Raw genomic sequence first — 12,779 nt, 5'->3', positions numbered from 1 at the left:
TGGGCGTTGACACGGCCCTCATCACTGTAAGGTGAAGGTCCCGGGTTCGAATCCAGCGGCCCTGCCTGTACCCGACATACTTACAAATGGGCTTTTTTTCAAAAACACCGGCACCCTGAGGGTTTATATGACCTCTGCTGTTGCGAACCCTCGTAAAAAAGTTTAAAAAAAATGCGATATAAAATAGATATATATTTATTTAAAGTCCTGTGGAATATTTCATAATTCGAAACCATTTAGCCTTTTTTCAATTGTTAATCATTTTATAGAACTGTGTATTTCTTAGTGACAACATTAAGTACATTTAACAGCTTTCATCCTTGCTTATAATTCACACACGAAGTCGAAACAGCAAAGAAAATACCATTCCTAGACACACTAGTAATAAGACAAACAGATGGCACACCTACTACAGATTGATAACAAAAACCAATACTGATCGCTACCTCGGTTATACATCATGCCCCCACCCACACACGATAATAAACAGGGCTAAAGGATTATTACAAAGTTCATATCTCTAAGTCATGAATCCTTTCACCTAAAAATTATTCAAACGTACAAACAAACCTTACATAACAACAACTAACAAAAAAAAAAAAAAAAAAAAACAGAACCATAAACAATTATAAACCAGCACTACACAAAACAACATACTCCACATCATCAACACAATCATACAAAGACAAACCAATAAATGTTCATTCCATTTGTCAAAACAGTGTCACACAAATTAAGTAAATTTCTTTCCTCAGAACACATTAAAATAGCTTTTAAAAATCATAAAACAGTACACACATTTTTTTCCAATGTCAAAGACCCAACAACAATAGCCTACAAATCCGATGTAATTTATAAAATTAATCGTATGAACTGTCCAGCAACATAAATATGAATTACATCGCAATATCTTGAAAAACGGAAAAAACAACACATCTATGACTTTAAAACACCAAATACTAATATTACAGCATTGTCCACACACCACTTGAAAAACAACACAACTTTGATTTTCCCACAATACAAATACTAAATACTGAAAAAAAAATTCAAACGCAACTTTCTAGAAATGTATTTATTTAGAAATCGTGAGATGCGGTCTGGTGTGATGTAGGTTTCAGAAAAACATTTTCTTTATCGTGCCAACGTTTCGATCTTTACTGAGATCATCTTCAGGGATCAAAGTGTTTTTCTTCTGTGTAATTGTGCCATTCTTTGAGCCCTGAAGATGATCTCAATAAAGATCGAAACGTTGGCACGATAAAGAAAATGTTTTTCTGAAACCTACATCACACCCGACCGCATCTCACGATTTCTAAATAAATATCGATTAACGGTCACTAATCACCACACATTTCTAGAAATGGTTTACATTAACAGGGACACTCACAGCATAAATTACAGAACAGAATTACAGCATGCAAACTCGGCCGTAGCTACGCCAACAACATAAAGCAAATAAACTATTAAAACTTATTTTTATATTTCTCTTTCCTTAATCATTAACTGTTTTCCAATATTGAATGCCGAATCACAAATACAATCCTGAAAATCCCCATTCTTGACTTCGTTTGTGCTAAATAAAACCGCCTATGATTAAAGAAAGTTTCCCAGGTTTACCGCGTCCCAAAGCCTGTCACAATCATATAAAACCAGCAGAATACAAATTCAATTTTACAACACTATCACACAAAACCAGTAAGACACCACAAGAATAGCACCACACTTTATGTGAGTATGAAATACTTAGTTCAAAATTTATATTTACATGCTAAATTGTACTTTTTTCAATCAACATATGTTTTGTAATTTACCCAAGCACCGAAATGTCCCGAATAAAGGTCGAAACGTCGACAAAAAAATGAAAAAGGTGTTTTTGTAAACTACCTCATTCTTGACTGCTCCTCACGACTTCAACAAATTATTTTATAGTACATTCTTTCGCCGTATTCAGTGGTGAGTCTGTAATCACAATATCACGAATAAACAAATTAAAACTATGTTATTTAGATCCAGGGTTTTGGAAATTTTGGATGCATCAACTTAGTAATTTGTTGCGATTTTTTTTACATTCAAATGCTCTAATAGCTGCTTGGCTATCAAATCTTATGATCTTATTTTTTGCCAGTGTAACTTCTTTTAAGATTTTCTAGGGCACAAGTGTTGATGGCGTGTATTTCCGCTTGAAAGACAGAATTGTACATCCCTAATGAGTTTGATCGCTTATGTTTTTGGCTTGTACAGAATCTGGTCCAGTTTCTTCATTTGTTTTAAAGCCATCTCATGAGTCATATCATTGTATCTGATTTCCTCCTGAATTTTTCTTCTCCTTTGTAGTACGTTGAATCTTTACAGGATATTATAAAGAGTGTTTCCGGAATAATTAGCTCCAATTTCTATCAATGGATGTCTGATTTGATTAATTATTTTCTGTGCCCGAGGTGTTTTGTTCCAATCCAGAATGACTGTTTCTGAAGCCTACCTGAGTTTTCCCTTGCTTCTGCACTCTACCGGTATTCGAACCCCGAGCCGCTACTGTGGTAAATACCACCCGACACTCCGGTCCCCTTATTCATTAAAATATGCAATGTTTTCTTAGTAATTTTGTCAATAATAAAATTCTGTAAACTAGACAAATTCTGGTTTATTAACTAAAACCTTCTATTATGAAAAAAATCGTCTATAAATTATAAACCAGCTTGGAATACATAATCGTCGCCAACAAAATGGTTAAACTTCAAAAATCCATCAAGATCTCCAGGTCTTACCTGAAGATGCACATTAAAAAAATTACAGGAATAAAAAAGTTTTTATTGGCTTGTTATTTCATTTCACTAAAAATTTACGGCATAACGTTAAGTGAAATTCTATGAACTATCTAAATCTATGAACTGTTAAAAAATGACTGCTTTAAAATAGATAAAATTCCAAATGATTCAATATTTCATAATCTTTTTCACTCTGAACAAATCTCAGGACATTTTATCTGCAATAAAAGAAGATTGTAAGATGCCATTTGTCAAAACTAGCTGACAGAAAAGAGGTCAGCGGTATAGTAAGCAAATTGCTAAAAGTAGGAAATTTTCAGCTTGGAAACAAAAAGTAGATAAAACTAGACTTGAGTCTTAAGTCTATTGAAATATAGTTGGGATTATTATATTGCAATTTACCAAGTGAAAATAAAGAGTAGGTCTAACCTATTATTAAAGCAATTACGTTTAGGAAAATAATATGAAAATCCAGTTATTTATAGTGAGATGACGTTCAAGCTAGGAGTGCTTCTGAATTCTACTTTAAGCGTATTAGAAATTCATAAAGTTTGGACTCATCGTTTAAAATATCGTCTTGCCCGTAAGCTTTTAGGAATTTCACAACCGTATTTTCTACACAGTCGTGAAACTTGCGGGTGAATACTTAAAAAACAAAGCTCTTTCCCCCCTTTTTAAGCGCCTTCGGGACCTCTGGCGATTTCCATACATTACTCGGGTCGGATAGAGACAAATAGAATGCCTCTGCCTCTTAGAATGATGGCTGGCCCACAGCTCAAAGGCCGCGCCGCTCAACCGGGCATTCCTATTCCCGTATTCCGCTCATGGGCACTGGATGACAAATAAATAAACTAATATCAGGCCCGGGGGATAAATTGGTATTGGCCAGCGGAACAATGTACACGTCAAGGAAAATACCTGGAATCCTTTGGAAATTCAAAAATTTATTGAAGAGAACGGGCCTAACATTTTTCATTAACGTTGACTAATATAAATATTCCTTTTCAATATGTACGTGGGCAGACTGCGTCTCCTTAGAATCATGAAATCTGCCATATCGTATTTTCAAGACTAAAAAACTAACTGTTTTGTAATATGGCCAAAGGACGAAATGATTCGACTTCATTACTTGGTAGTCTTCAAACCTCAGCAAATGCAACTTTTTAATCTAAACATCTCACACTCTCACTCATTCTTAGGTACATTATTCCTGATAAAAAGTATCGACTCAAGAGGGGCGATGATTACTTGATTCATCACTCCAAACACGTATCATACAACTAATCCAACTGAAGGTCGATGGCGTTACAAATTCACGCTAATAAATACAATTTTTGAAACACATCAGTCAAATGATGATCTTCAGGGGCTATCGACAAAGTCATTTTAGCAATGAATGCAGAGTTGTTAACCTAAACACTCTCATACACTCATACATTCTAAAATAAATTTTTTCAACTTACACATCGTTCATTCAAGTAGGGAAGCGTACTCGATAATTCTCCATGAACTTTAACACATGCAATAACTAATATATTTCAATCAATTAAGGTTTTTAGTTGAGATTAAAAAAAACAGTGTCACCAGCGGGATTCGAACCCACGATCCTCGGCTAGATACGCCGCTGCTCTACCACTTGAGCTATCGTGACTTCGATCCACTGACTTTTTTATCTCTTCTAAACACCTTAATTAATTGAAAGATATTAATTGATCAAGCGGACCACGAAAACTAGTGAAAATAACTAATATAATTCTACAATCTTCTCTCACACTAATAAATACATTTGATCTCAATATAAACAAAACGAGTTATCTACTAAGAAATGTATATATAATAAAACGCTCTGTTTTCTCCGAAAATTGGAACAGAGGAACCAAAAGTTCACTGTTCTCATATCGGATGGACCTACTCGCTCTTTATATGGAACCACGGAGGACACCGTTCAATTATGTGGGATCGAACTTTTCTCTTCATGCCATAAACATAAGCGAGCTTTTGCACAGAGTGCGGATGAACCTGTATGGCCAATTGTTAGGCGGGTGACATACTCTTCTACGATTCAGATCCACTGAGAAATCGGCTATAAATACGACGTAATTTAATAATTAGGCTACCGAGTAGAGCTTATAATTTTTTTTTCAGCAGTGCGTCACTTTGATTTTTCGATGAACGCCTGAACGAGCACGGATACCTGTCAGCTTTGTAGTCATTGCTGATCGTAATCTAATTTCTCGGTTACACGCGCCCGACTGACCCTATAGGCGGTTTTACTTTCTTGTTTTTCTCTGATTATTATCCAAGTTTCCATTAAGCGGAGAACTTTGCTAACTGTGATTTTAAAACTGTATGTGACAAAATGAGGATAGGTCAAAAGGGTACTGGTATGATGATGAGAGAATCTGGCCGAAACAGTGCTCCTGAGGCTTTTTTTTATGGGAAGTCAATCCTTTCTTGCAGAAGTGGTCGGTTGTTTGTTCAACCGGAGACATAAAGTAGCTTGCGTCCGAGGGTGTCGCCGGTTGCCCCAGCCGTTCCAGCCAGGAACAAGAAAACCCTCTTTGGACTCCAAGACCGACTTCGTCCTGGTTATAAATCAACAGATTCCAGGCGTACCGTTCTTAACACGTGTACTGTGGCGTGATGGCCTCTATGTACCAACGCTTTTCGGGATACTGACGATCAAATATAATAACGATTTGCTCGGTGAAATATCAAAAGCTCAAATATTGCAAAGTCACGTCAATTTTATTTTTTAACACTTTAGCGATTTACAACCCTTTGTCCTACATGAAATGGCATAACAGTGGCGTCCGTAAATCAATTAGATCCATAGATAAAAAATAAATCGTTTGAGGAGTTTTTGTTAAATTCATTCTTATTTTTCTCACTTACACCGGCAAAACTAAATGTTATTGATTTATGTTCAAAGGAAACAATGCAGTTCTCCAACAGTTGGAGAACATTGGATAAAATCCAAAGAAGAAAAATACTGACCCCAGTAAATCTAATCGAAAATATAAACTTTATCATTTTTTATTGCGACGGCTCATATTTAATGGTTTTGCATTATTCTTAAAACGAATAAAATTTTGTTCACAAAGCTATTTTCTGGTCTACCTTGTTCGAAGTGTGTTTTGGTTTCGTAAGTTTTTATAAATCTACCCTCATTTAATACACTCTTGCATATTTTTTTATCCTAGATAAAACAAAAATAAAATGATATATAATAATCTGACAATATATGCACAACAAAGGCAAAAGAACATATTTTAAAAATTAATTAAGGTTTTTAGTTGAGATAAAAAAAGTCAGTGTCACGAGCGGGATTCGAACCCACGATCTTCAGCTAGATACGCCGCTGCACTACCACTCTAGCACCAAAAAAATAACATATATATTTTTCGCTTCTCCTAAGGCTCGGTTGGTAAAGGTTTTCGATTGTATATACCAATCATGGTTCAAACCTTTCCCATCTATTTATTTTGGTTTAACAAGACAACGTATTTTTTAATTAAACTCTATACCATTATATGTGTACATCGTCGTAGTTGTGGTTGCGTTTATGTAGTTTATACAATAGTAAAGATGGGCCATTGCAACCAATGACTTAATAAGGAAGTATACTTGTTCTCCAAGACAAGGTGCTTTTTAAACAAATTCTAGTGGCCAGGAATATTTGTAGTTGTAGGCATGGCTACGTATGCCTATGTATGGCAAAGAAGCCTGTGTTGCATCTAACAAAAAGAAAGAGAGAAAGAGAAAGAGAGAGAGAGAGAGGAGAGAGAGAGAGGAGAGAGAGAGAGGAGAGAAAGAGTAGGGAAAGAGAGATAAAGCGGAGAGATTAAGAGAAAAATATTTATACCTTCTGAAATTAGCTGACGACCAGCACAATAAACATAGCATACCTAGTGAGGAAAAAACAAACTCTTTCTAAAACATTGCTAACATGAGTTTCGATTTTTGAACTAACTTCCTTGAAAAAACTGACAAATTGCTAATCAAATTGACATATGAAAAAACCGACCAGAATGTCCAATTTTAGGAGAACCTTCAAAGACGAAAATACAGATGTGACGGTCAATTTAATCAATTACTGCCTCCATCACTAGTGAGTAAAGCAACAATGGAAATTGCATAAGTGCATCGCTCACATTTCCTAGATGACGCTGCACAAAAAATTGCACTTGGGTTGGGTGCGAACTCACCCATAGTACTTCCGGTACTCGTATATCATCTGACTCATTCATCGTGCAATTTATTTTTAAAAATTTTCAGGAAATTCCCAAAAAAAGCCGTTGTCTTTCTGACTTTACCTAAAGCAATTTTTGAGAACTACACACTTTACTATACAATGGAAATTTTCTTACATTAAAATGATCCCAAAGCCCCATAAAAATTTAAGCCCCGATCATCTTATCGTTGTTTCTTTGTTTCTTACCCTACTTCCTACTCTTACTATTTGTTTCTTACCAGTTCCTCCTAAATTATTCGAAAAATTAATTTACCAAAGAATTATCTCTACTGATACTTCAAACATCAGACATCAATTTGGCTTTCGAGCCCATCATTCCGCTACTCATCAATTTCACAAAGTTACAGATTTCATTACTACTTGTCTGGAACAGAAACTGTACGCGAATAGAGTGTTTCTAGATATTTCTCAGCCCTTTGACAAAGTATGGCACGAAGGATAAGTAAATTAAAATTATATGTAAACCAGGCCTATTATCTGATTATACTATCGTAACTTAAGGAGAGATTTTTCGCAGTGAACCAGGGTACGGAGATTTCTGAGATCGAAGGTGTGCCACAAGGGTCAATTCTCGCTCCACACAATTTTTACCTCTGATATGCCCACAAATGAGAATGCACTTACCATCACATAAGCAGATGACACCGACATATTAGCAAGTCATCCCTCTTCTACATAAGCTTGTCTTATGTTACCCAATCACATATCAACAATTGAAAAATGAGAATTCTTTGGAAAATAAAGTTTAACCCTTCAAAGTTACAACATATCACCTTTACACTCCATCGTGAGACTTGTCTTAACCTGTCCTGTCTTGTCCTACCTGTCCCTCAATCCGAGAAAGGTAACTAGAACTTACATTTGACAGAATCCAGTCACGATTAAAAAAACCGACATTCAACACACGATTTAAAATTCTTTATTACCTACTCAACCGCCAAACAAAATTACCATTAAAATCAAAACTTTAGACATACATATACCACATATACATTTAAACCTACTTGGATGTACGGATTCCAAGCTTATGGATAAGCCAAATATTCCAATTTTTAAAGATTACAAAGTTTTCAATCCCAAATTTTAGGGCTAATTCTTTCTGCCTCTCTTTACATAAACAATAACACACTTCACAGAGACCTTCACATGCCAACAGTTTTTTCATCCATCGAAACATATTACAGACGTTTTCACAGTATATTACAAAATCACCCTAACACACAAATACGATTACTCCATTCCCCACAATTACCACGTATACGTCTGAAAAGAATATGGATAAGAGAACTCTTAAATGATTAATATCATTTTATTAATCCAGAGCAGCTGCCAATGGTTAACTTTCTATATAACACCCGTAATGCCACAAACATAAATTGAAATCCAATCTGCTGGTTGTATATAATACATGTACAGTTGTAGATAAAAAAATAAATTAAGTAAAAAAATGAATTCATAAATTGACTAATTAAATTATTTCTCAATTAGAGGTTATTGAATGGATGGCCTACAAATTCAAATTTTTTTATGTTTAATGTAGTACCCTTTTCTTTTTATCCCAGTTGTTGTTTTATAGATGTTTTATAGGCTAAATTATAGATTATTTTAAACCTCTAAACAAATTTGATGTCATAATAACATGAAACTCGTGAATATTTTTCAGAATTTGTTTTAACTCAATGCAATTTGGCTGTTGGGCCATTTGCGAACCATTTTGGTTTGAATCTTGGTAGTGAATTAAGAAAATTGGAAAGTATCGAGATATAAGAGATTATTTCGGATAAACCACCTGGTGGACCACGCGACACACTCTCCCTTTGGGGATTAATTGCCTTTCCGTGTAATTAATTGGCACGAGAAAAAAAAAACATATACGACGAGAGTCATGTTTCTCCTGAAAACATCCGGTTCGGCCTACCTGTTTGAGGTACAACGGCCCCGACAGATGGATGACCGAGCCTGCAGGATCATCAAGCGCATTAGCGGTATTGTCGCGCTGATACAAGTCATCGCGCATTTATCCCGTCATCATCAAGACTCGACGAGCCAGTCGCATTAGCGGCGTTTTGTCAGAAAAACACGATCTCTTTTGCCCTTTCCTCTGGAATGTAAAAGGGTGGCCGCAATTGGAATTCAATCGGCTTCCGCTCGATTCGAAAAACGGAAGGCACCGGGACAAAATGTCCGGTGGGTCCTTTGTCGAGCCGACCGACGACGAGATCTACTGCAAAATGGCTGAAGAGCAAAAACGGGAAAGCGGAATTCACAAGTGGCATGCCCTTGTAAACGGGCAACATAATACGATCCATTCTTCTGTAGAGCTAGTGAAAGAAAGACAACTTGGCTTAACAAAAAATAAATTAAAGAAACTGTAAGATCCCTTAAAATAATCGACTGAAAGCCCGGCCTCTTAATAAGTTCTTGTGCAATATTAAAAACAAAGCGTAAACAGTAGCTGTAAAAATCTGAAGAAACACCCATGTCCTTTGAAATCAAGAAACCTTTCAACTGCAACCGTATTTTAACAAATTTCACTGTATAACTGGGAACACACGCGATGCAACGCTATGCGACGCTACACGACGCAAATCCAAAGTCCATTTTCCCATAAAACTGTATTACCCCCGTGCACATTTGCCCATGCTATGCAACGCTACCCTACTCTACGGTCTGCGATCCCCACTATCCAGATTTTCGTCGGGTCGCATCGAGTACAGTCGAAGACAAAAAAACCGGACACTCATATTTTTATTCAAACTATATGTATTATTGTCGTTATATTAATTACAACATACTTATTTTTATATAAACCAAATTAACCGAGATCAAAAATTCATGTTTTTATTTTTAAAAAATTTGGTTTTAATGGTTTGGTATAAAGTTGGCCAAAACACCGGAATAACATTTTTTTTATATAATGAATTTAATTAACAATTTATTACACAGTTTTTATCATAAAATTTTACTAACAATTTAATCCATGGTTTTGCTAAGTAGACGTAATTTTGCCGTTATATTAATTTCTACATTCCTATTTTAATGTAAACCAAATTTAACGACATCAAAAATTCATTAGTTTTTATTTTAAAAAATTAATTTTAATGTAGGTTTGGTATACACTTGACCAAAACACCGGAATAACATTTTTTGATATAATGAATTTAACCAACAATTTATTACACGGTTTTTATCATAAAATTTTACTAACAATTTATTTCATGGTTTTGCGAAGTAGATGTAATTTTGTAGTTATATTAATTACTACATTCCTATTTTAATGTAAACCAAATTTAACGACATCAAAAATTCATTAGTTTTTATTTTAAAAAATTAATTTTAATGATTTGGTATAAAATTGATCAAAACACCGGATACCATTTTTTGATATAATGAATTTAACTAACAATTTATTTCATGGTTTTGCTAAGTAAATGTAATTTTGTCGTTATATTAATTACAACATTCCTATTTTAATGTACACCAAATTAAACAAGATCCAAAATTCATGTTTTTATTTTAAAAAAATTTATTTCATGGTTTTGCTAAGTCAATGTAATTTTGTCGTTATATTAATTACGACAGTCCTATTTTAATGTACACCAAATTAAACAAGATCAAAAATTCATAAGTTTTTATTTTAAAAAGTTAATTTTAATGGTTTGGTATAAAATTGACCAAAACACCGGAATAGCATGTTTTGATATAACGAATTTAACTAACAATTTATCACGGTTTTGCTCATAAAATTTAACTAACAATTTATCTCATGGTTTTGCTCATAAAATTACACCATTTTTGTCGAGTAGTGTCAGAACAGGACGCTCATATTTTTCGTAGTTTATTTCAAACTATGTATTATGTAATTTTGTCATTATATTATTACAACATTCCTATTTTAATATACACCAAATTAAACAAGATTAAAAATTCATGTTTTTATTTTAAAAAATTAATTTTAATGGTTTGGTATAAAATTGACCAAAACACCGGAATACCATGTTTTGGTATAACGAATTTAACGAAAAATTTATCACGGTTTTGCTCATAAAATTTAACTAACAATTTATCTCATGGTTTTGCTCAAAATATTGCATTAAGAACAAATGAGGCGTTGCAATTGTGATACTGATTTGTGATACACGCTGTGGACTGTTCACATCGTACCAAAACGCGGCAAGGCGTCGGGTAGCATAGGGTAGCGTCGCATAGCGTTGCATCAGGTGTGTTCCCGGCTTATGTCAAATAGTTTTCTAGTTGACTAAAATTTCTTGCCATCTCAACCGGCCTCCAGATAAAATTTAGCTTGCTGAATTCATATAAATTCGACAGTGACAACCTAGTCGTCTAGAAGGTCTTACAATTGGTGAATAATTTACAAATCGAAAGATTTCGACCAAGCCAGTTTTAAAATTTGACCAAAGGTTTCGTGATTCATAAACCTTAGTCTTAATTGAATTATTTATGGTTTCCAAGGTGATTGCTAATATTCAAATTTGCGAACCACTCGATCATGCGAGAACGCAGTCACCGAACGGCTATTTTTCAACGGCCTGGTCCATCGTAAAACCACTATTAATATGAGGAATTCAACTGATTTAGACCACGCACACTCGCTGTTCCAACACGGAACGAGCTGCTTTGACTTTTAATAACTTTCCATTTATGACTTCTCTTTGTTTCAGGCAACACCGTAATCAACGGGAGCGAAATTGACACCAAGTCTTACCAGTGGTTCGGAGCGACTGTATCAAGCGAAAACGGAGCCGTTCTCGTAAGTACTATCAAACAATTTTTGAAAATTGAAATATGTGATATTTAAAGCACAGCATGACAGATTGTACTGGTGGAGATATGCATCATAAAAATCTAGACTTTTAACAAGATTGCATTTGCAATTCCTGATTGTCACACTGAAGATGTATATTTTGCATCTAATGCATAAATTGTAGGCAATGTTTTCCAATAATGTTCGCAATGTCGAGCAACATTCTCAATTTGTTTGTTGCTTGTTTCAGAACTGTTTTACAGAGATTTGTGATACTTAAATAGCTAAATGGCAAACATTGGCAGCATTGAACACTTTTGGCGTGTTTACAAACACAGTTCCAGCTAAGATTAGCTGGATATCATTGATTACCATGCGAAATCTGAAAATATCGTTCAGAAACATTTTTTGCAAGCTGGATTTAGCATTCAAGGAAAATCGTGAAACATTTTGCGGTATTGCGCCGTTGTCTATGGTCGGTGGTTTAGAGAAATAATTGTCAAAATTACATTTTTCGCCAAATTTAAATTTTATTATTTGCGAATTTTTTGTAAATATGAAATAAGTGGGCCCTTATAAGACCATATGAAATATAATTACTTTTTTTTTTGCGAAGTTATTTCAACAACTGCCTTATATGAACCCTCGGGATGCCGGTATTTTGAAAAAAGTCCAATTTTTATGTCCGCTTCGAATGCAGGGCAATTGGACTCGAACCCGGGACCTTTACCTTACAGTATGAGCGCCGTGTGAACGCCTATACCGCTGCGGCCACCGACTCCCCAATTAATTACAATTAAAATTAAAAATTATATAAAAATAAATTATTCATCTTTTAATGTGGGATAAAGACATATAAAATTAAATATAAAAAAAAGCTTCTAATAATTATTATTTTATATTTTAAATTTTTTTCGAATTAATAGAAGAATTATTCGCTTTTATATTTAATTTTAAACTTTTAATTTTAATTGTAATCAATTTAAATGAG

At 34.4% G+C, this 12,779-nt stretch overlaps 1 protein-coding gene across 3 annotated transcripts in view; it reads left to right on the top strand.

Annotated features, from left to right (window-relative positions):
* Positions 1-12,779, top strand: part of LOC106662463 (integrin alpha-PS2) — a 198,029-nt gene that overhangs the window by 116,190 nt on the left and 69,060 nt on the right. For all 3 annotated transcript variants that reach the window (XM_014386566.2, XM_014386565.2, XM_014386564.2), the window contains exon 3: positions 11,706-11,794. In XM_014386566.2, coding sequence (XP_014242052.1) covers positions 11,706-11,794 — 89 coding nt within the window. The remainder of the gene's footprint in view (positions 1-11,705; positions 11,795-12,779) is intronic.

Source organism: Cimex lectularius, unplaced genomic scaffold (genome assembly GCF_000648675.2).
Source record: "Cimex lectularius strain Harlan isolate CLEC.00 unplaced genomic scaffold, Clec_2.1 scaffold30, whole genome shotgun sequence".
In the NCBI taxonomy this organism is placed as follows: Eukaryota; Metazoa; Arthropoda; class Insecta; order Hemiptera; family Cimicidae; genus Cimex; species Cimex lectularius.
The sequence above is the reverse complement of the archived record's forward strand: the minus strand, read 5'-3'. Positions and strand labels throughout refer to the sequence as shown.